Source organism: Athalia rosae, chromosome 7 (assembly GCF_917208135.1).
Source record: "Athalia rosae chromosome 7, iyAthRosa1.1, whole genome shotgun sequence".
NCBI lineage: Eukaryota > Metazoa > Arthropoda > Insecta > Hymenoptera > Athaliidae > Athalia > Athalia rosae.
The window spans coordinates 12,676,102-12,700,161 of NC_064032.1; the positions used below are offsets into that span (position 1 = coordinate 12,676,102).

General features: G+C 44.8%; 3 protein-coding genes across 3 annotated transcripts; 2 read left to right on the forward strand and 1 right to left on the reverse strand.

Annotated features, from left to right (window-relative positions):
* Positions 1–19,987: 19,987 nt before the first annotated feature.
* On the forward strand, positions 19,988–21,911 carry LOC105687995 (39S ribosomal protein L3, mitochondrial). The gene is made up of 7 exons (XM_012403984.3): positions 19,988–20,184; positions 20,277–20,370; positions 20,483–20,731; positions 20,822–20,965; positions 21,040–21,200; positions 21,343–21,532; positions 21,610–21,911. Exons 1-7 carry the CDS (start codon positions 20,120–20,122, stop codon positions 21,850–21,852), a joined length of 1,146 nt encoding a protein of 381 aa, XP_012259407.2. The 5' UTR covers positions 19,988–20,119; the 3' UTR covers positions 21,853–21,911.
* A 130-nt stretch (positions 21,912–22,041) lies between these two features.
* On the forward strand, positions 22,042–22,924 carry LOC105688000 (28S ribosomal protein S34, mitochondrial). Its single transcript, XM_012403990.3, has 2 exons — positions 22,042–22,390; positions 22,463–22,924. The coding sequence occupies exons 1-2, from the start codon at positions 22,217–22,219 to the stop codon at positions 22,865–22,867; spliced, it is 579 nt and encodes a 192-aa protein (XP_012259413.2). The 5' UTR covers positions 22,042–22,216; the 3' UTR covers positions 22,868–22,924.
* Positions 22,925–23,063: 139 nt separating this feature from the next.
* LOC105687922 (IQ domain-containing protein K-like) lies at positions 23,064–24,046 on the reverse strand. The gene is made up of 3 exons (XM_048658353.1): positions 23,672–24,046; positions 23,451–23,587; positions 23,064–23,384 (listed from the first exon to the last, which is right to left on the reverse strand). Exons 1-3 carry the CDS (start codon positions 24,044–24,046, stop codon positions 23,225–23,227), a joined length of 672 nt encoding a protein of 223 aa, XP_048514310.1. The 3' UTR covers positions 23,064–23,224.
* Positions 24,047–24,060: the final 14 nt, after the last annotated feature.

Below are 24,060 nucleotides of genomic sequence, written 5' to 3' on the forward strand. Positions count from 1 at the left end.
ACGTATTGACGCGCGCTGGTCACCCGGAGAAAACTACCCTCTCTGACCAACGACGTTCCCCTATTCCAGGACGAGCGGCTCACCCGCGGCGCCGGGGGGGGTGGGGGGAGGGGGAGGGGGATGGAGGGAGGGAGGGAGGGGGGGATGGTCATCGGGTGTTGCTCGGTGCTTCGGAGAACCTCGGAGCGGTGTGTCTTACGGAATGCCCACGACGCCTTCCCGTCCCTTGAAACTCCCGGCCTACCACCCCCGACGCCCCCGACTCCCCCGACGCCCCCCTCGCCCCCCTCGCTCGACTCTCGAGAAATCCCAATCCCTCTTTACTCTCTCCTCTCTCCTCTTCTCGTTTCTCCTCTCCTCTCCTCTCCTCCTCTCCTCCTCCTCCTCCTCCTCCTCCTCTCGTTCCATCTTCGGGCGCGCGACGTGGTCACCCTACGGCTCGGTCACACGCCCGTGACAAGTACAAGGCGGCCATCCAATAACCCGCAGCCACCTCCTCGCCCCCTCGAAAGCTACCCTCTCCAAATACTCCCCCGTTCCGACCCCGCACCCCTCGCCGGGAGGTACGAGTTATTGAGGCTCCTATGGAATTAGGAGGAGGTTCCGCGGAGAGGTTATATACCCTGCCGTACACCCATACCATGCCTGGAAGAAGATGTGGCCGAGGCGGCGGACTATCCGCTCTCTTTGTCCTGGAAACGGCGAGGTTATGACCGGGGGATTTTAGGGGGGGTGGGGGGTGGTCGGGGGTGGTCGGGAGCGGGAAGGAGGGGGTGGTGAACCGAAGTGTACAGACGAGGGATAACGGCCCTCTGGAAATAGCCGTGGAAGATCGCTTTTGATTAATTGATACGGTCTCCGTAGAACTGTACTACGCGGCTGTACCTACAGTGTACTACGGTGGGACTTGTCATTGAAATTGACTCCGCCGGACTGAACTCCGAAAATTCTATTCGACGCGTTACCGCGCTTGACCCCGAAACTGTCGCGCAAACGAGACGATCTTCGATTTCCATCCCATCCTGTCCCATCATCGCGGAGAGATACAATCGACGGTTTCTCAATATTTCAACGACGAAATTTACACCCCCCGCCCCTCTCTCCTAGAGAGTGCGACTTGGTTCCTCCCGACGAACTCCGGCGTCGGCCTCGATTATCGTGGAGGAAATCGCGCGAAAAGCAAAACCCTCGTCGATCGCACGTGTATCCCTAGCGTCCGAAGGACGTCGCGTGGACGTGCAACCGAATTTTCCGCGGACTCGGAGCGAACGGTAACGAGGTAGCAGCGGAGGAGGCCGAGTATTCTTTAGTTTTTTTCCTTCGAAATTTTCCTCCCGGCTCCCGCAGTCGGTGGTGGTACGAGCGTTTCCAGTTTCTCGAGGGCTGGGTTAGCCGCGTATCACGTACGCAACAACGGGCATCCCCGTGTAGTACGGGCGGTCCGGTGGCCGCGCTGTGGTGGCCAGCGACTGGGGTCGGTGGCGATTGGAGGTCCGTAGAGGGTACCCAGGCGTTGATCAATACGTGAAGATAGAATCCGATGCTGCCCATCCGGGCGCCCAACCGAGCCCCCTCGCGTTTCCCACCCCCCACACCCCCCACACCCCCCACACCCCCCCGCCCCACCCCCCTTTTCACCCGCGACTCTCATCCCTCTTTCGTCCAACGAACGAGCTGCACTGTGTGTGCGCGCGTACATACGAACCGATTCTCACGCGTGTACGCGGGCGTTCACGAACAATGTGAAAATGTGCGTACGCATCGGAACGTTCGCTTTTGGATGAGAAGTAGAGAAATTTTTGTAATCCCGCAGCTTCGAGGTAATCGGGGTACCGAACTGTTGGGGGGGTGGTAATTTTCCTTCGTTTCTTATTTCTCGTTTTTTTTTTGAGGAGTCGTTTTATTTTATTTTTTTTTTTGTTTGTCTTCACAGTCGATATAAATTCTCGTCGAACGTTATGACGTATCGCTGGATAACGCGGTCTGACGCCGAGCGAGCGAGTCGTGGAAAGGGTGATGAAAATTTCCTCAAATTACATTTTCCCTAGTACCCATAAATGTGCAGACGACCATATTGCCCGTGCGGTGCTTGCCCTATTCTCTCTTTCTTTTGTCTCGTTTTATCCCACTCTCAACCCCGTAGCTCGTTTGATTTCATTTTATTATTATATCGTTTCTTTCCTCACTTCTGTATTTATCTGTCCCTCTCTCTCTCTCTCTCTCTCTCTCCTCACTCTCTCTCTCTTTTTTTTTTTTTTTCTTCTCCAAACTCATTTCGGATCCTCCCAATTTTCCATATCATTTCGAATCCATCGAGGAAAAAAACGGGGGCTGTAGAAATTCCGAAAAACTCGTACGAACCAAACTACTTTCGACAATTCCACCTTCTCATCTCCTCTATTTTTTTCATCCCCTCCCCCCCCGAAAGCGAACCTCCCAAACCGCGTGCAGAGCCGATGCGTTAAAAAACGTTGAAATCCTTGGCAATTCAACGAATAGCGGTTAATATTCTTAAATAAAATTCGTCCGGAGGTGAGGTGGTGGCGCGAGTCGCAGTATACGGGTGTTCGGAGGTGAGTTAGCTTTATGTTAATCTTGGGCGTCGGCTGCGTCGAGGCGGCTGACAACAATCCCGTCGATCTTAATATCGCTTGGTGACGCAGTAAATGTTACTCCTCCTCCTCCTCCTCCTCCTCCTACTCCTACTCTCGCGCTGAAACGGGGGTGAGTTATATGCACACGAGGCTTACACGCATGCATGTATATGCACATTACATATACTATACACATGTATGTATGTACATATGACAAGTTCTTCACATACGATAAATATACGCTTCAGGGTGCGGCGAGTACATATGTACGCGTCAGATCGTATGTACGTATCATATAGTATACGTACATGCTTTATATATATACATGTGTGTATATATATATATATGCACATTTGCGATGGTCTGGTGTACCGCGTATCTTGTACATACCTACGTAGGTACACGCTGGTGTTGGACGGTGGTTTTGGTTTCGGTCCTGGCGATGCAAGGGGTAGCGTTAGTACATACAGTTAGTACATATAGTGAATATAGTGAATATAGGGGATGAGTGGTATGAGGAGGAAGATGAGGATGAGAGGATGAGGATGTGAGGATGGCGAAAGGGGGGTGGTGGTGAAGGCGGGTGAATCTGTGGCTGAGGGATGGAAGGAGCGGTAGATGGATGAGGGGGTTCGAAGGGGGCCAGGGGGCAATCAATATAGCCCTCAACGCAAACACGGAGCCACTGTTGTACTAACATCAAATAGGCGGATTGCTACCGTTCATCGGTTCGCGCTCGTATGTATATCTATAATGTATATAGTCGTCATGTATACCCCCACCGGACTATATGTATATATATATATATATATATACGTACATACGAGATCCGATGAAATATAGATCTACGTACGTAGAATTTACGCACCTATATTGTACACACGTGTGCGTCGCATCTACGTTCACATAGACGAGCTCACTGTTTCACATGCACGACGACAACAGAAAAAAAAAAGAAAACAACAACAACAACAACAAAAATACACATCTTATGTACCGAACCGATCAAAACCTCCTCATATCCGACACATCTGGAGAAACGATGTCGAATTCGAACCGGTTTTTTCTCCGAAGAATTTCGCCAAATTAGTGGACACTTGCGAGGTTTGAAAAGAAGAGCTTTGATTTATTCATTTTATACATGAACCGATTCTTCGCTGCTCTTCTTGTCAGCAAATTTTCCAAGGGTAGTTTATTCGTGTGTATCCTTCAATCATTTAGTTCGGACAATGGGAAAATTTTTGTTTCTTTCTTTCTTTTTTTTCTTTTCATCCGTCCCTTTTTTTCGTTCACGTGTTTCTTTTTTCTCGTTTTATCTTTCCTTTCGTTGGAACTCGATAAATTTTACGAGGCTAAGAGCGCCATGCAGAGACAAGGTGTGTAGATGCTATGGGTAAGTCCGGCTACAACTGTGGGCTGAAATTTTCCCCATGGGATTTTAAAGGAAAAGAGAACTCGAGAGAACCGCGCCGACGAGAGAAAAAGGAAACAACCGAAAAATAAAGAATAGAAAGAAAGAAAGAATGAATAAAAAAAAATAAAAAAAACAACAACAAGTCGGGGAGAAAAAGCGAAATAGAGGGAATAAAGAAAAAAAAGGGAAGAAAGAAGTAAAAAGCTATCGGCGGGCAGAATTGTTTCGAAAATTCTATGAAACAGTGATATAAATCCGAGTAGAAGTGAATCAGAATTTTCAATACCCACGTCCGGTTTCGGACGGGACGAAGAGAGACAAAAAAAACAGAAAAAAGTGGACGAGAAACGAATGGGAAAAAAACAAAAAAAAAACAGCGAATACATATAATCAGAAGAGGGGTGAAATGTGAAGTAAAAAAAGCAAGTGAAGAGTAAAAAAAAAAAACTGAAGAAAAGCTGCAGCGGGCGGTGTTTTATTATAAATTACTCTTACAAATTATGCATACCTACTTCGGCATCGTACAAGGAAGTGGGAGGGGGACGAGTTGGAGGTAAAAAGAAGTAAAAAAAAAAACGGGGGTGGTTTTCTTAGGGGTGGTAAAGCGAAGCTACCCTCCTTCATTCGTAAATTTTTTTCCTTCTCCATCCCTTTCTTCGTTCCTATCCGTCTTTCTTGCGGAATAATGTATAATTTTACGGCCGGGAACAATAGCAGCGTGGAAATAAATTATGCAAGATTAAAAAGAAAAGAGAGAAATGAAAAAAAAAAAAAAAAAAGAGGACAAGTTAAAGAAAAGAGAAAAAAGGAGGAACAGAGAAAATCGAAGAAGAGGAGAAAAGAATAACGGTTGGAAAAGGAAGGATAAAATTTGAAGGGAGGAGAAGGGAGAATCGTGGAGGGTGGAAAAAAAATAAAATAAAATAAAAAAAAATTGGGGGACCGAGGGGTGTAACCATTTTATATTATCCGAGACCAACGCCGGCATAATTACCCGCCCCCTCAAAGACAACCGCCTCGACAACCTCGGCAGCCCTCGCGGTACCAGGTTGGAGTAAAATGAGGGAAGAAAATTAAAAAAAAAAAAAAAAAAACAAGAAAAAAAAAAACCAGAGAGAAGGAATGAATGAGATAAGGTGAAATAAAATGAAATAAAAGATGAGATCGAAGAAAAAAGAGAAGAGAAGAGGAACAGCCGGGGGGTGGAGAGATTTTCTTCCGCTTCAGTTTCGTTATGAGATCGGAGGACTCGCCACGCCGTCTCTTCTTTGACTTGGAACAACTCGACGTTCGCGGAGCTCTCGTGGCTCGCAGATTTCCCCAATGTAAACATTTCCGCCGCTTCGCCACTTCAACCAATTCGTTGTAACGCGAACCAACGACACCGGCAACATCGCCCGGTGAAAAATCCCCGACCGCCCTCCGACTGCTCGTCCACAATTTTTACAAGCCACTCATTCCCGGACCACAGTGACCGTCATTCGTCGTATAAATTTTCGAGATGAAAAGCGAACGTGTCGGAAAAAAGTCACGGCTGCATTCAACGAGTAGCGTGCAGATAAATTCATCCCCTGTGTACGAAAAATGTTTTCACTCTTCTCAGATTCTTTGAAACTAGATTGCGATCGTTCGTCGTATAGTTTCGAAACCTCGTCATCGATCGATGGACATTGACGCTGGAGCTCGGCCTCGGGTGTGACGAGGTCGACAAAGGTTGTTCAATTTGTTCGCGAAAGTCGATCGGTTTTGTTTTACAAAAATTTCTTTTCGTCCGTTTTCTCAAATTCTCGAATTGAGAATCACTGTCTGTGAGTGTGGAAATAATTTCCTTTCAGACGCGGGAACGACAAAGGTTATCGATAGAACGGGGTTCGGACGGACCGTGCGCAAAATAAGAAGAGCGATGCTAATTCCGATTGGAAAAAGGAACAACCGCTTCCCTCTTAATTCATAAAAAATACTACCGATTCCCTCGGTACTCGACAGTAGGGCGCAAAGAAACGGCGATAAAGAGATGCGCCTAATAACGCCTCTCTCTCTCTCTCGTTTCTTCTTCCCTTTTATTCTCCGCAGTCCCGCCCTTGCTCGCAAAATTTTCCCCATCGTCATTTTACCCCCCGGCGCGCCTAATTCTTCTCGACATCAAAATCTCACCCTGCGGTATTATTCACGATTCCTCGCCAATATCGTTCACGGTTCGCCGACCAACGAATCAACGGCTAATTAATCATTTACATTCTTACACGCGTAACGCACGCTGACCGGGAACGGAAAAAAATACTCTTCTCTATCGTTTTTTTTGCTTTAGAACAAGAAGAAAAAACAAAAAGGACTAGGAAACAAATCGAGCTGACGAGGAGAAAATAAATTTCACCTCGTTTGAATCCGGCCCGCAAATGAATAGAAGAAAAACAAAATTAAACCTGTGAGAACCTGAAGACGAATTTTTTGAAATTTGAATTTCCTTTTCAAGTCACATATATCGAAACCGGATATCGCTACGCGTGTCGTATTAGGACGGTTTGAAAATGATAGCCGGAGAGGTGAAATCTTAGTTTTCCCGCGTACATATGCGAGTATATTATAATGTTTAGGGTGAACACGATTCTCGAATGAAGACGCGACGTAAACGTCGTCGTCCCGGTAGCTCGGAGAGAGAAAGAGAGAGAGAGAAAGAGAGAGAGAGAAAGAGAGAGAGAGAGTGAGTTTTGTCGTTGACAAAGGCGGTCGCAGTACGAAAGGATGGAAGTCCTTGGCCAGAATGGTTTGGGGGTAGCCGGGTCGCGTCGGAAGATGTTAATGAGAACGGAGGGTTGGCATTCCTGGCGGCATCCAAGACTCCCAAAGATTCCTTACACCCCTAACGTCGCACGGGACACCCAAAACTCCTAAAATCTCAGCTTCGCCGACGCAACGCCTCCTCCGAGGAGATCGCCGAAAATCGTCCTCACCTCGAAATCGAAACACCTCCCGCCCCCGGCTCTCCTCGTTTCATAATTTCCACTTTCTTGCGGTTACCCCGAAATTCTAACAGTCGTATTCACCCCCCCCCGCCCCTGTGTTGGAAAAAATCAAAATGGAGGCGGTTCCCGAGTTTCGGTGCGATATTTTTTAGGGTCAGTCTCGGGTTTTAGGGGGTGAGGGTGGGGGGGGGTAGGGGAGACTGCCGGTAAAATATGACCGCGGTGGTGTTTCGCTCCGAAGTTGGGAAGAAAAGGAAAGGGAATACATAAGGGTCGGGGTGGAGCAAATCCTAAAGGGGGCGAGGCGTCCTGCACCGGAACGTCGAGGCATGTTGCGTGGATATGATATCGTCGGAGTTTTTCGACCAATCAGATTTTACCTCAAGAAAATACCCCCGAAACCTCGACGCCCAGATATACGTGTATAGATATATATATATATATATATAGATATTTATATCTATAATTCTCACCCCCGGAAATATAATAATTCCTCACATCGTATGCTCGACAGCAGAACACGCACCTCATTTCTTGTTACTCCAGTTATCTCCTTCCTTTTTTCTTTCCAACCCCTCGATGAGAAACCGTAAACGAAAATTGATAAATAAAAAAAAATTGACGGTGATTTCGGATGGAAAATTATTTACACACGCCCGTGGATGTACGGTACGTAGGTTGTATAGTATACCTACGTTTATTCAACGTATACATATATATACACATCTGTATAATTTTATCCCGAAGGAGAGGAGTTTAAGAAAATTGCGGACGTCAGACGCAGGTGTACAAGAAGAAGAAAAGGTGGTAAGGGGGTGGAGGAGGTCGCTCAAGACAATTCAGCGCAGGTGGTTGGGGGTTGTGTTCTATACGTACATATATACTTACATATACATATACATATATATATACATATATATTATACATCTGGTGGTACACTTGGAAAGGCAACGAGCGGGGGGGGTTTTTGGGGGGTAGGAGAGAACTGCTGTCAGAAGCACACTAGCCCCGTTACTTCTGTCCCGGTGGATTCAACTCTCGCTCCATCGGATGATCTTCCGTCACCGTTCGTTTGTCCCTCGATCCGCGTGCAGCTTCCTTCGTTCCTTACACCCACCCCCTCCCCATCCCCTGTGTCGCCTTACTCCGGACTCATTTTATTTTTCGGTCGATCTTTTTTTTTCTTTTTTTTTTTTTGGCATTCCGCTTCCTTTTTTCTTTTTTTTTTCATGCTCGGCGCACGCGGTTATCGCGATACAAAAAAAAAACCAAAAATCCTTTTTTTTTTTTTTATTATTTATTTTTTTTCTTCGATTCTGTCGTTGAAAAATAATTTTTCGCGGATTTTGCGAACGTCAGCCGTCGCGCGGTAGGTAGAGGAAGAAGGCTGGTACAATTTGACGGGGATTATTTTTTATTTATTTTTTTTTTTTTCACCAAACCCCGATACCGCTCGTTGACTTTCAACCGTTCGTTTCCAACCCTTAAGTTTTCTCATACGAGTTTCATCGTTTCGGTAAACCCGCACGCGTGTGCTTCTCCTTGTTTTTTTTTATCAACCTCCACATTATACTCCTCCCGTCTTTTCTATTGCCCCGAAATCCAGAAGCGAAAGAAACGTGGGGGGATAAAGAGAGGGAACGAAAGAAAGGGGGGGAAAAAAGAACGCCCGCGATGATGGCCTATGAAACAAAATTACTCTATAACCGAAAACCCGAAAGGAGTATAGCGTATAGGTATAGCTTGAAACTTTCGGAGAAACTTTATGATCAAAGGGTGTATATGTTACGAGGTAATAAGGGGGAGGATATCGCGAATTCTTGATCGTTTTTCGCTCGGAAGAAAATCATGGAAAAGCCGAAATATCAAGAAACAAAAAAGGAACTGCAGAGTTAGCGAAAAAGAAACTTGACGAAATATACCTACCCACACGTCGTTGCTGCGTTGCTTTCTTTTTTCCTTCCTTATTTTTTTTTTTTTATTTTTTTTTTTACTTGAAAACTGAAAGAATTTCGTTCGTTTCGTTGAATCGGGCAAATTGCAACGATCCACGTCAATTGTTTGAAACTTTTACTTCGACGCGTGTATATAACATTGAAGAATACACGTTCGAACGTTGCGCGGGTTTTTCTTGTATTTTATTCTCGCGTCCGACTAGCGGTAATATTTGGCGCGCGGTGGATGGAAAATCGCGTCTCTCTTTCACCCCTCTGAAGAACGTTTCATGTATACGTAGGTATAATATATATATATATATATATATATATATACGTAGGGCAGGGGTGGGATGTATAGGGATCGAGAGAATCGCGGAAATCAAACTGCAATTCCCATTTTTATTTCCTTCCGCGTCGATATCGCGGGACGGGAAACGGTGTTTTTTTCAAACGGTTTGCGGCCGTTCCATTTTAATCTATAGAAAGTATATACATAGGTTGATACGTACAGATATATGTACGTATATATATATGTATATATATATGTATAAAATATATGTGTATAAAGAGACCGAGAGATTGAGGTTCGCGGTGGCTTTTCACCGTACCTATACACGTGTTTACCGTATAGTAATTCGCATACCAATATGGACACGTTTTAAAGAGTATATCAAAGTTACACATCAGCTCGTGCCAAGCGTTCTTCATTTTTGTTAGTTTTTTTTTTTCTCTTTTCTTTTTTGTACAACTCGCGAATCGACACTCGTTTCCCATTTACTTTTCAACGTTGAAAAGCAAACGAAATAGACGACGGTCCGTCAGAAAAAAATGTACATCAAGATTCGTGTTTATTTTTTTCTTCCCCCATTGATTCGTCGGACTCGTACACATCGTTGATAATGGTGTGGAATTTTTATCGTCGATTGAACAACACCGATTGAAAATCATTTCTTCCACTTTATACGGAGGTAAATTTTATCGAATCGTTCGGTATGTAAAGAGAAAGAGGAAAACGAAACGAAACGAAAAAAAGAAGATTTTCGAGTGTATAAACGTAGGGAGCAGTATATTTGATTATATTTGAACGCCCGATATAAATGGGGTCGAAGGATATATGTATATAAATGTGTATTATAAAATCCTATATATATATATACATAGTCTGCTTGAACCAGCATAAGGTATAAGGTACACAGAGCGCACCTTAATGTCGCATAAATCTCCCACAGGAAAATTACACCAATGCGAGATAGAGGGCGGCTTGAGGGAGGTGGTGGGGACAAACGGAGGTGGGAGAGAATCGGGGGATAGCGAAGCTTCGTGATCGCGGCGGGGGGTCGGGGGGTCGGGGGGTCGGGGGTTCGCGCGTATATTTCGAGCCGCTACCACCACCACCACCCCACAATACCTCCCCTTCGAGCTATCGCTGTCCTCCGCATTCCCGATTCTCTTTCTGTTTCCATCGTTTTCCATTCTACTCTATCTCTCTCTCTCTCTCTCCCTCCCTCTCTTCTCCGCGGTCTTTCCAACGGCAACAAGAGCAGCAGCAGCAGCAGCAGCAGCAGCAGCAGCTTTCCCCACTTCAGAAGAAAAGCACTTTCATAAATCTGCTGGCAGATATATGTGCGCACAATTTCCGAGATCCGGCCATTAAAGAGCCGCTCTTCGGCTGCTGCTGCTGCCGCTGCTGCTGCCGCCGCTTCTTCTGGTGCACCCCCTTCGTCCTCTCCTCTCTCTTTCGCTCCTTCGTTCCTACCAGATGCAGGGCTGGCTATCTCGCGCTATTCCCGCGGAGCAAAAGCAGCGGCAGCGGCAAGCACACACCCTATACACCGTCGTCGTCTCAGTCCTCCGTTTTCCACCCCCCAATTTCTAACCGACTCCCTCTTTCCCTCCACTTCACCTTTTGCCTCGACTGCCACACCGCCACAACGCCGCAATCTCCGAGGTCGCGCGGCCGCGGGCGCAACGGAAAAAGAGAGAGGAGGGCGAAGGGGGAGAGAAAGAGGGGGATGGTTTACCGTGGGGTGAAACGGCAACGCAGACCCCCCCGCCCCCCCGCCCCCCCACCCCTCCCCCTGTTGTGCAAAAGTAATTCTCTTCAACATCAGGTGTATACGCTATAGGTACGTCGCATGTATACGAAGTTATGTATCGTGGCGTATACGTGTATATAGCGTGGTTATATCTTGATCTTCCCCCCTCGGATGCTATGAAGAATAACGGCACCACCACCCACCACCCTACCCCCTCCCCCCTCCCTCCCCCCCCCCGACCAGCAATGCCGAACTCTCGCGCTCCAGGAAAAGCGGCATCAAGTTATACTCCCCACGCCGCGCCCCTCGACCCCCAACCGTCAACCCTCGGTAAGCTCTTTTGCCGTTTCTTCTGCAGTAGGTAGCGACGGGGGAACAGAAACAGAAACAGGAAGTGAAAACTCGCCGCGCGCGTTTAGATAACGCGATCCCGAATCCTCTCGGCCTCCTCAAACTCTTCTCGCTCCTCTTCCTTCGCCGTATTCTTCCTCTTTCACCGTACGATCGTCTTTTGGTCGGAAGAGAAACGAGCGAAAAACCGGGCGAGGGACAGAGAGACACACCGCTATCCGAAAACTTGAGACTTTCTCACTTTTCGACTACCCCGGGCCACCCCTATTCCTTTTCAGTTTTTACACGGTAACTTTGAAACAGCGATGATACCGACGCAGCTGTCGTGGTATACGCTTTACCGTGAAAGTCTCGCGACCCTGTCGCCGCTGATATTTCGCACGTCGTGTCGATGTACACTTTTCGAAGGGGTGCACGCGGGAATATATCGGAGGGGTTTCTTTTTCGGCTCACCCCGATAACACGTTGTAAACAGTTTACTTTTAAAATGGCCTTTCACCCCTTCCCCCGTTTTCAATCCGCCCCCACCCCGCGCACTGGCTCGTTTTCATTTCCACTATCGTCTGCACACCTCTCGCAGGTATCACCTTACACCCCCCTGTATGTATATATATATGTATATTTGTGTGTGTGTGTGTGTGTGTGTATATATGTTCTCAGATAGGGGTGAGTTAGGACTGCGCCGTTGGTAACCGTACGGGTTTCTACAATACATATATCCTCCACGGAATGGGCATCGCGCGACGTAGCGGATCGTTTTTCAAGAATTTATAACCCGTTTTATACATTACATACCGAAAGAAAAAACCTTTTTTTTTTTCTCTCTCTCTCTCTCTCTCTTTTATTTTATTTTTATTTTCTATTTATTTTTCAGTTCGCTTCGTATCAATTTTTTTCCATCCCCCCGCCCCACCCCCTAGTCTTGTTTTTTTCTTCATCGAATCGCGCGATAACGCGAGTTTTTTTATTTTTATTTTTTTTCTTTTATTCCTTATTCGCTGTGAAACGTTCCGAACGATTTCGAGGAAAAATCATCCCCCAAACTTTCGATGTGATCTTCGTTCGATAATTTTTCACAATTCGGAAACAACTGGCCAAAGTTTTCGCCGAGGTGACTCGAAACAATGATGGATAATTAATATTATAAATACCACCGTCTAGCTGCTAGTTGCTCAAGCGAATTTTCCAACCCCCTTTTCATCTCCCCTTTTACTCCTCCCTCGTCAACCCCTAGCAGACTTATTCAATTGAAGATTAATGCTTTGGGGGCTCATTTTATACGAACTAAATTACTCCGGTCCTTAGCGGCGGTAATATAGGGCTGCCTCGTTGTATCGCAACCCGCGAGGTTTTCGCTCTTTCCGCCAAAAATTTTCATCCCCATCAGCGCGAAACGTAGGGAGGGATAGGGATGGGGGAGGGGGGAGGGGGGAGGGGGGAACACGAAGGTGGTACGAAGGTGGTGTACGTACGTAAGGGTGGAGATGGAAATTCTACTTATCACGTGTGTGTGTGTGTGTGTGTTGGTACCGCGAATTTATATACGTGGAACGTTGGCTCGTGTCTGAGGAGAGAGAACGAGAGAAGGGTGCGTTACAGATGGCCGGCTTAACTGCGGCATATTATACGAATTAATTGCCCTCCCCAACCTGAGACGGACATATTATTTATCTTACTCCCTTGTAGCCTGGGTTGCAGCAACAGCAACACCGGCAACGGCAGCAACTCTCCCGCAACGGGTTCTCGTTATACACGCAACTCTGCTTCGCCCCCTCGGTTCTACCATCGCCTTTTCAACCCCCCCCCCCCCTTATATCCGTACGAAACTGAAACCGACCGCCGGCACCCCTTTCCGGCGGCCGTCCTCAACGACCGTCGTTTGTCTGTCTTATTCCATACGGCGAAACGCGTCAAAAGACTCACGTATCGGCTGAGAAAACTAAAAAGATTCCCGATCAGAGCCGTAACAGATGTTTATCTCTCAAAAACTGAAATGATGATGAAAAAAAAAGAAAAAAAAGAAAGCAGTCCGGATGAAAAAGAAGAGAGAGAGGCGGAGAATTGTACTTCGACCCTTATAGTTTCTTTATAACGGATTGTGAGGTTTTTTACGAATAGTTCGAAAACGACGAATTTTCGTGGGTAAATAATAAGATGATATTCGTGGTAAATTGTGAGAATCCATAGATATATGGGGATGTTTTTTTTTTTTTTCTCAACGGTGTTGGAAAATTCACCAGCGGCTCCTATCCACCGTGTGCGTTACGTAGAGTTTACCCACAGTTGTATCTATACGGATTCGCGAAAGTGGGGAAAGGGGAAACATCCCCTCCAACGTGAATAAATCCAGCACACATACAACGCGTATACCTTCTTCTCTTCGCTTCTCTTCTCTTCTCCGTCGGCGCGGCGAGGTACATCATTCCCTTACTCTTGTTGAATCGGCGAAGTGAGTGGGGTGGTTTTTGTACGGGGTGAGGGGAAAATATCTGGCGGTGCCGGTGCCGCTGCCTCCTGCCGCCGCCGTTGCTGCGGCTGTACGTGTATACGTGTATATAGGAGCGTAGGTTACTCGAGGGGGTTCAACGGGAGTCTAGGGGTAAAAGCAGAAGCAGAAGCAGAAGCAGAGCCGGCGGTGAATTCAGCCCCGCCCGTCATAATCCCCGGCGCCAATCCCGCGGCCGGGTTTTATTAGATCCATAAATCCATCATATCCATTGTGGGACGCGGATACGCGAGCGCCCATTGGTCGCGCTTATGACCCACCCATAAAAACCACCCTGTTTTCCACCTATATCTCTATACTGTACGCGCATTATATTCAACCCATGAAAAACCCTCTTCGCAGAGGCTGGAGGGTTACTGGCTGGGCTGACGCAATGCGGACCTTTCTTCACCCCGCCTTCAGATATTAAATATTGAATTTTTCCACCTCTGGAAAAGCCCGTGGACCGCCGTCGACCCCCAGCCCCTTGAGAAACTCGATACGTTTCACCTTATCGTTCCACTTGGCAGATGTGCTCTCCAAACCTGGAACCCGGTGGAGTTACATTTTTCGGATACCCTTGTCGGAAAATTTGCTTGGTTACGGTTGTTGTTTTTTTTTATTTTTTTTTCAGAAAAATTATCGAGAAAAGGATTCAGCGAAGTGCTTCGGTGGTCTAGACGTTAGTCGGCGAAAGTCCTGGACATCCCGGTTTTCCCTCTTTATCGTCGAGCTTCACCGCCTTTCCCCGTTCCATCCCCTTCGCTCGCGTATTCCTCTCGAGTGTGTACGTATACACGAGGCGTATATATATATAGGTACGGGATCCTCCCGGGGTTGAGAGGGTACCGGGACTGGCTGGACCCCCGGAGAAACTGGAAGACCATCGGCTCCTTGACGGACGTGGGGATCAATATCTGCCAATACCATATACCATAGCGATACCATAGGCAACCTATACAAGTTAGAAACCATTTCCACTACCAATGGAAGGTTGCAGCGGCGGCGAGGAGGTTGTGTGTAGGTACGAAGGTTTTCTCCACCCCCCGAAACCCACCCCGCGCCCTGGGCACCGCCGTAGTCGGTATAACGTATGTACGTGTATCGCGTTTAGAATACATACATAATAAAAATATCTGATACGAATCCCCGCCTATTACGTAACCGCGGGGAAGTGGCATATGTAATCAAAAGTTCCGAGACCGGCTTTCACATCTTTCGTTCCACGCATCTCGATAGTGTCGGACCACCGTAATAATGGCCACCACAGCTGTAGCTCGACTCTTGTTTGGCAGGGTTCCACGAGTATCAAGAAATCTGTCACAATTTTCATCCCTCAAGTTTTACTGTATTGCCGTTATCACTTACCAATAATGATTTAAATGATATGCGGTTCGTAGAAAATTATTCTGTGAAGCTGGATGATCTCTTCTGTTAAATCGGAAAAGATCGGGAAATATCAGAAAAGTTCGGGGAAGATCGGGTAAGATCGGGAAAGTTCGGGTAAGATCGGGAAAGTTCGGGTAAGTTCGGGTAAGTTCAGGTAAGTTCGGGTAAGTTCGGGTAAGATCGGGTAAGTTCGGGTAAGATCGGGAAAGTTCGGGTAAGTTCGGAAAAGACCGGGAAAGATCGGGAGAGTTCGAAAAAGTTCGGCCCCAACAAGAATAACAATTATGTTCATTTTTTTTTTTTTTGACCGGTAGTTTGTGTTAGCAAACATGAAATACTACTTTTTCCCAAAGCCGTAACATTGCGAACTATACTGAAATTTTTTTCAACCGAACAAGAATAATTCTCCTTACAAAAAAATATTGTATACCAGATTTTTGTACTTAAATGTGACCAATCTATCATAATATCCAGATGCACTGAAATCATCCTAGTGATGAGAGAAGCTCATCTGCTGCACCGTAATATCGATAGTCCGGACGAGCGTGTTATATTTGTCGCGCGTCACCGTCTATGAGGATGAATTTGAAGATTGGATCTACAGATCGCTCGTGCGGTTGACCGACAATTTCTCAGAGGTCGATGAAGGGTCTGTTTTACCGTGAAACGCAAAGGGCGCTCTGGGCCGGCACTCTTATTTTGCGACTTAATACCCTATGACTCTGACTTTTCGCAACTTGTCCGATCCAGTTCAATATATCTATGCTATGGCCATTCTTTTCTCCCACAATTTTCCCTCCCCCTCACGGTTTCGTCTATCGTTCCCGTTTTCATCCCTGGACCCATTCCTCCTTCGGCCTTCGTTCCCCGGGTCCTCTATTGGCCATAAAATACCTTGCCCCGTAAAAGGCGAAATTTAGTAGTGAGAAGAAGCGGCGGAAAACGCCTGTACAACCCACACCATTTTTCTCATACCGAGCTGGGATATCCGAGGGAACGGCTGCACAATAAAATTATATATACAACGAAATTGTGATCAATAATTCTTTGCCGTATCGATTTCTCTTCTTCTTTGTTTTTTTTTTTTCTTACACGTACCTCGGAAGTCCTTCGAAATTTTGATACGGTGAAAAATGTTTTTCTCGAATCCAGAGCGTCTCCCATTCGTCGGTTCTGCATCCGCCTATCTCAGTTTTCCCCCTTTGCTAGTGTAGACGATAATACGTACGCGTATGAATACCTCGGGGTAGCTTGGGGAGTTTCTTTTTATTTTCTTATGAATATGATAACGCGGGGTGCTTACCCCATTGGTGGAACGTACGGACCAATGGCGAAGCTGCGCGATATAACTCCTCGGTGATATGACGTTATGATATCGCTCGAGTTGGTTGCTTATTATTGGTCGCTGTCCCTTCTCGACCCCCTCGCGGTTTCATCCCCTCTTCCCGTTACTTTCCCCGCTATATTCCTCCCTCCCTCCCTCCCCCCCACCCCACGTTTCTTCCTTCCTTCCCCAACTTTTCCCCCTTTCTAGGTACCCCACGGTCGCACCGCCGCCGCCGCCGCCGCCGCGACGCTTGTATTCCGCACCCTCGCAACGCACATACCGCCACATCCTCGTGTACGTATCCACTTGTTCGCAGGGGTGGTGGTAGCATTAGTAATTGTAGTGGTGGCGGTGATGGTGCTGCGCGTCTCCCTTTTCATCCCCCGGCCCCGGCTCCTGCTCCTTCTCCTCCTCCTCTTCCTCGTCCTCTTCGTCCTCTTCCACCCCCTCAGGACGCCAAATTATGAGGATCAATACGCGAGGAGGCTTCGCGACTGGCGCCGACGCCATTCGCCTTCTGAATGGCCGTGAGGACGGACCGCGTGAACAGACAGACGAGCTAGACCTGCAGCACCTATAACCCTCTACCCCAAAAGATACTCTCACATTCGTCGAAGTTGACAATTATTTTTCAACACCCCAAAGTCCAAATTTTCGATATCACCTACTGGAGGAATATCTCAAGTATTTCTTTTCAAACTAAAATTTTATGGCGAAATCGATATCAGTTTTTCTTTTTCTAGTATAATCGCGACTTTTAACTTGAGTGTGGAAAAGAAAACTCATTCGTTAAAATACAAGGTCTCATCACGATACTTGCGTATAATTTGTTCCCAACTTTTCATCACTTTCGTAGCGAGATTGATTATGATTTGAATTTTTAGTCGGAAAAGTCGCAATAGTGAGGGTTACAATCTCTTTTAAAAACCTTTACTATTTACTGGAAAATTCGACGAGTGATACAGTCTCTCTTTTCTCGTTTTTTGCCTGTTATTCTCTTTGGACCCTTCAGAGATCACTAACGAGATAATTGGGATCGGAAATTATTCGACGCGCGACCGGAAGCGCAAATGTCACCCTCTCGGGAACACGATCTCGTTACGTCCGTTCAACCCCTGTAGAAAAATCAGCGGTCGGTACATACGAACCTTAAGTTTTCTTTCAACCCTTACCGAATCTAGTTTTCATCCGGTTATTAGCTGTCGATTTGCTTATTTTCTTATTCTTCCTTACTGTAAATTATAATTGAGTAAAAAATTGAACATTTTTTACACCATAGTATAGATACGATTGTGCGAATATCTCACTAATGAAAAACGAGGATATTTCTTTCTTTTCGAATCTCGGAACGTTCTTTGAATCTCCGGAGGGCAAACACTGAGCGTTCTACAAGGGTATACGAAGGAACGAACGGCGGGGGAGGTGGGAGGTGATCGAGAGTGGTGGTCCTGAGGGTTGCAGAGGAGAAGAAACGTCCATATACGCGGGATGTGTCCGAAAAAAGTATATACATATAACACCGGACGCTGTATAGCACTTTATATTTATACACACTCCGTACATAGATGTATACAGAAACCGTATACACATACACATGTATAATGTATATAGAATGAGAGAATGAATTTTTTATCGGTAAAAACTCCATTAGAGAGAAACGCCGGTGTTTGTTATTGGTCATCCTCGAAAGACGGTATATAGATATATGTATAATCCGAGGGAAACTGAAGGGTAGGAGACGAGGGCGTAGGAAGGAGGGGGATGTGTCCGGTGCAGCGTTGTCCATTGATCCGAAGAGATACAGAATCCTCCGACTCCTTTTCCTCCTTCACGTTTCCCCACCACCCTCTCTCCCCGTTTTTCCAACCGCCCTGGTCACCATCCCCTGGGGATCTTCTCTCTCTCTCTAGCCGATTTCACCCGGTTTTCTCCTCATCTTTTGCTATACGGCGGACCCACGAACTCCTCACTCTCTCCTTCTCTCTCTGTTTCTCTTTACTGCCATATACGCACCCTTGGCATGGCATCTACAATGTCCTCTCTCGCGAACGTCTCAAAGAAATCAATTACCCCGGCAACACAAAATCCTCCAACTCCTACCCCCACACCCTATGGTCCCTCTTCGCAGATTCTACCGCCGTCCAACTCACCTCCGCACCTCCGCACCCCTATACACGTTCTACCCTCACCGACTCAAACCTCGCGACGTTGTCTATATTTTAGGTATGAGTGTGTATTGGTGTAACGGAGTTTGATATTTATGGATATACTTTTTTTGGTTCTACTCTATTTTAATTGTGTCATTATTCACAAGGGTTATCGTACCGAATCATAGATGTATCGAGGTAGCTATGGTCGAATGTAGATTTAATAGCGTTGGGATTTTTATTTGAAAATAGCTTTAATGAAAATGGATAAGTACAGTTTTAACGTGATTAATTAACTTATTCGATTTTGGATCTGGGTCGTATACTGAAAACGTAATGGTATAACTTTGGTCACTAACAGCAGCAACAAGTTCTTCCGGTAGTGCATAAGAATCGAGAGTGCGAAATGTAAGAAACTATTTGTAAGGAAATATTCGGAAAGTTTTTTTCGCTGGAAACTTTTCAACCCCCACTTGGTGTAATCCACATTATTTTCATTTTTTTTTTAATTGTATTTACATCATGAAAATAAAGTTACATGAATGAATAAATAAATAAATACCAGCATTCATACAAATATAAGGTATAGTGTAGGGAGGATTGAATTAAAGGATTCGTACAGGTATATACGTGGTATATGCCTATATGTGTAATGTATGTATGCACTATACATACATTACTGGTTGGAAAAAGGCGACGCACGGTCGCACTGTATGTTATAGCTTTATAGGTATGTATATGTAAGGTACCTACGTAGAACTGGACACATCGTTATGTGCAGTACATATATCGTATATATATCCTACTTTTATATCGTTCCGGAAATAATGGGATTCCCATCATGAAGTGGATTTCCCTTGGGAACGCTGGACATCGATGCACGCGTCACGAGATCCTTTGCCCACCACCCTTAACTGCCCGTTCCTCTTCTTTCCTTTTTCCCTTTTTTTTTTTTGCTCCTCTCTCCCAGCTTGCAGCTTCCTTCATCCCTTTATCTCTCTGCTATATTTGGTCAATCGTTTTTACTCCGAATATACACGACTTTGAGTCATGATTTTTTATCATGCAGCAAAAATTGCTGTAATTAATATCAATCAAAATATTCAATTTGTCAATTTTATTGTCTGTAATAAATCATAAAGACGAATAGGTCGTTGCGATCTTAGGCGACGCAGATTTTTATGGTAAATCATATTATTTAAGGATGTGTTACTACCCCGAAATCGAAAAAAATTCAAGGTGTAAACTACTTGTCTGCCGTCAATTTCAATTCAAATAAACTCGGTTGAACTCGAATATTCTATCGACTCTCGAGATCATCTCGCCTCGATAGTCGTCGTGTACTCTGTCGTCTACTCACCGGCGTGTTTGAGGTTGTGTTTGACGAAGTGAAATGTTATCTTAGTTTTGTGATTAATATCCAATGAATTAAAAGACGTGAGAAATTGAAAAACATTGGAATATATACAGCCAAAAATGGCTGTACTCCTAAAATCAACCTGTCTCAGCATCCAGACAGGATTCAAGTTTCTCTACCCTAGGTGAGCCTTATTATATATTAGATTAGGTTAGGTATGGTTAGAAGTAAAAATAGTGTTGCAACGTTCTGTTTGTAAAATATATATTATTTCAGTGTCGAAACCGTTACAGTTTTTTCGAGAGGAAAGCATCTGAATCCGTGGCCAAGAAAACGCCACCCGATTTGGCTTCCAAAACAAACTCGCGTGGCAAGTAAAAACGCTTATATTAGTTCTTTGCATTATTAGTATGCAAATTTAGGGAAATGACTGACAACTGTTCACACAAATTCTGTTGTTTAACTTTTTATCCTTTCACCAGGGCTACAATGAGCATATTACACTGGAAAACAAGGAGTTCATTCAAGAGATTGTAGAGTCTCGTTACCAGCGACCAGATATTGGTCTGGGAACTGGGGTTGTGCGAACATCTCCCCTTAAGGTAGAACCAATTGAGCCAAAACAAGAATGGACAGAAAGCAGCAGACGAACCGGTGTAATTGCCAAGAAAATTGGAATCTATCCCATTTGGTTGAAAGATGGGAGCCGTGTGCTCTCAACACTTTTACAGGTCCTAAGGATAATAAGAATGTTATTCATGGTTAAATTTGTTAGTTTATCTTGTAGATTTTATTGCTTAATTTATTGGTATCTGATTTAGGTTGTCGATAACCATGTGATAAAATACATACCACCAGAGGAATACAACCCAATAAAACACAAACGGGCGGTACAATCAATGGTTAATCTTAATAAAAAGTATGGCTGCTTGGTTGTGGGATCTGAGGGATGTGATCCCCAAAAAGTAGGTTGCTCAAAGGGTAGTGTGATCTCAGTTATCAGGGCTGACAGTCTTATGGAATACAATTTCGTTTTCAGTTCACCAAGGAATATTGCGGCCTGTTTAACAACAGTGGAGTTATGCCTAAGCGTGTCCTAACCAGATTTTTAGTCACTCCTGACGCCGCGCTACAGCCTGGCACTCCTCTTTATGCAGCCCATTTCAAACCTGGTGAAGTCGTCGATATCAGAGGAGTGACGTGAGTAAAATTCCTCATTATAGTCAGTTGATGAATCGCAGTACACTCCAAATTCTGTGATCTCCCGGAATCTGAGAATCCCTTGAAACATCCTTCAGTTTGTTTTACCTGGAAATTGATGGATTATTTTTATCTTATAAAGAATTGATCGAGGTTTTCAAGGAGTTTGTAAACGCTGGGGCTTCAAGGGTGGCCCAGCATCGCACGGAAATACCAAAACCCACCGGAGGCCTGGAAACATCGGAGGTGGCGGTGAAAAAGGTCGTGTATGGCCTGGCACGAAAATGCCAGGACACATGGGTAATGATGTGCGAATTCTTAGAGGTGTAAAGGTAAGATTTTAGCTGCTCTACGAAAAAAACCAGTGATGATTCATCATTTCATCGTTTATTGTACAAAAATCTTACAGATTCTTCGGGTCAATACAAAGTACAATGTGATATGGGTTCTGGGACAGGCACTACCTGGAGGCACCAACTCAACTTGTTTTTTATATGACACGTTACTACCTCGTAGAAAGCTGCAAAATCCACCACATTTTCCAACCTATTTACCTTATATATCAGAGGAACCTCTCCCAGAAGAAATGTACAGCGATGAGGTTCACGCATACAACCTACCCTCCATCGAATTCTTGGAGGATTCAAAATAAGTTCATATGTAAATTGTAATTATCATTCGCTAGAAAATACAAATCATGTTAATTAACAATTGTTCAGAGAAGCACCCTCTTACACGTGATAATCCTGCTAATACTTATGTATGACGTACGTACGTACGTATGTACGTTACGTACACATTACTATACGTTGGCTAGAAGGTGGCGCCTCCAGTGGATTTTGAAAGTATTCGCTGATGATCTGCTGGTAAAAGTCGACTCGAACTAAACCTAGCCTCAAAGCAAATAAATATTTCAAATTTACTAATAGCGATTGAAATTGGTGAATCCAAGGTGTCTTGTGATCACAGTAGTTAACAAGCATCGTTAGCAATCAATTATTAAAACTTCTTACACGATGCCCGTAAAGTACATCGGACGCACGACAAATTTCAAAGGTAAATCTTTATGGGAAATTCTCGGTAACCTGAAGAACCATGGGGTCGGTCGGATAATAGCTAGAAGCATGTTTGAAAGATATCCTGAGCCTTCATACATAAAAATTCTGAAAGTTGAAGCTCTTCCAAACGATGTAAGTCTCTAATGTATTCTGCTCTCTAATAAATATTTTGTTATATATTGTAAACTCCTGTTTGTTTTTCAGGATAAACGAAAGGTCAAAGTCATTGCAGAACGAACGTTCAGAGGAGTTAAATATGAGAAACCAATAACGATAATGTCAGTGTCTTATAAAACAGACTACAAGCTAATACCAAAAGACGAAGAAACTACATATTGTAAAGTTGAGAAACAAAGAGAGATGCCTATTTTGCCTAGAACAACTGATTTCCCACCTCTCTATAAGAAGATGCTTCTCCAGACGCTGGATCAAAAAGGAACCCCGATAACCGAGGAACCTAAACTGCAACTATGTTTCAAAGTTTATCAAACAAATTATTACAAGGTTGCTGAAGAGGGAGAAACACCCACTGTAACACATCACCTTTTCAAAGGAAATACTGCGGCCCCCAGACTCTACGAAAATATCAAAACAAAAATAGGAGTTTGAGAGGGTCGATTATCACATACCTTTAGTTGTAAATAAATAAAAATCTATACCTAGTAACATTGTTTTGAAGATTTCAGTATTCCAATGTAATTACTAACTGTGTTTGCCTGTTTTTGCCTGCTTTTATTGCCGCCGATCAGACCTATAGCGTTCACAGGGTGAGATTTTCTGCATTTTTCGATTTTTTATGAGCTCCGAATCTGAAAAGTATTGAGAAAACATATAAACTACAGCTCAACCACAAAAATTGTAATTGTCTCATGAGACTTACTCGTGACTCTGAGGTTGATAGCCTCTTGCTCAGTCTCTGCGATTAAAGCCTAGTAGCAGTATTAATCATATTATAGAAAAAAGTTGTCATGTGTAAACTAGAAATGGGTACTGTACCTTCCAAAAAAGACGCATCTCTTGGACGTCCTCGCGTTTTCGTACTAGCCATCCTCGTACCCATTTCTGGATAATCAAAGCTCCTTCATCGCGAGTCCAGAGCCATGATTTGGGATAAATTGGTCTGGGACTAGAGAATTTGTTACAATTATACGTACCTAATACACATATTGAAATATCCTAGAGAGCAACTCACTTCAATCTCAAAAAAAGCCGGAATGGTGGTATGCTGAACACATCCATCCACCTTTCGGCTCGTCCCGGATGTCTGGGATTGCTATTCCATAAAACTTCTGCGAGAAAATCGATGCCATTGAACCGACACTTTTGAATCTGTGGCGAAAGAAAAAAACAGGATTTGGAGAGAGCACACAAGGATTTTTATCCTGCAACGAAGTCAGTAATAAAATTTAACACCTCCAGGGCATCCCATTTCCGAGCTTGCTCGAGCATTTTCTTCATCGCTGGAAGAAGCAGCGGAAATATCTCCTTATCAAGAAATTCCGCGGGCCCATCGTGCCTCGGAACGGTCAGTTCCGCAGCGTTCTTTTCTTCAAGCCATTCTTTATACGGAACATTCTTCTCCTCTGTTTTACGAAAAATACTTTCCCAAAGAGAAACGTTGACCACTTCATCGTCATCTACGCTATCTAAACTCAAATTTTCATCGCTATCCACGGAAGATCTGCAGAATCTAGGGCCGCAAAGGCAATCGGGATCCTCTTCAGATAATTCTATTTCTTTTTCTTCCTCCGAAAAAAAAAAATCATTGACAGAGACACTGTCACACATGGTTACGAATGAAA

What these genes read in the sequence shown, in the direction of transcription:
- LOC105687995 (XM_012403984.3), top strand. Translation starts at nt 20,120, where the DNA reads ATGGCTGTACTCCTAAAATCAACCTGTCTCAGCATCCAGACAGGATTC. An exon ending in TTCAAGTTTCTCTACCCTAG is followed by an intron (nt 20,185 to 20,276) that starts GTGAGCCTTATT and finishes ATATTATTTCAG; the next exon opens with TGTCGAAACCGTTACAGTTT. An exon ending in GTCGATATCAGAGGAGTGAC is followed by an intron (nt 21,201 to 21,342) that starts GTGAGTAAAATT and finishes TATCTTATAAAG; the next exon opens with AATTGATCGAGGTTTTCAAG.
- LOC105688000 (XM_012403990.3), top strand. Translation starts at nt 22,217, where the DNA reads ATGCCCGTAAAGTACATCGGACGCACGACAAATTTCAAAGGTAAATCT. An exon ending in TTGAAGCTCTTCCAAACGAT is followed by an intron (nt 22,391 to 22,462) that starts GTAAGTCTCTAA and finishes TTTGTTTTTCAG; the next exon opens with GATAAACGAAAGGTCAAAGT.
- LOC105687922 (XM_048658353.1), bottom strand. Translation starts at nt 24,046, where the DNA reads ATGTGTGACAGTGTCTCTGTCAATGATTTTTTTTTTTCGGAGGAAGAA. An exon ending in GGAAATGGGATGCCCTGGAG is followed by an intron (nt 23,588 to 23,671) that starts GTGTTAAATTTT and finishes CTTTCGCCACAG; the next exon opens with ATTCAAAAGTGTCGGTTCAA. An exon ending in CGGCTTTTTTTGAGATTGAA is followed by an intron (nt 23,385 to 23,450) that starts GTGAGTTGCTCT and finishes CAAATTCTCTAG; the next exon opens with TCCCAGACCAATTTATCCCA.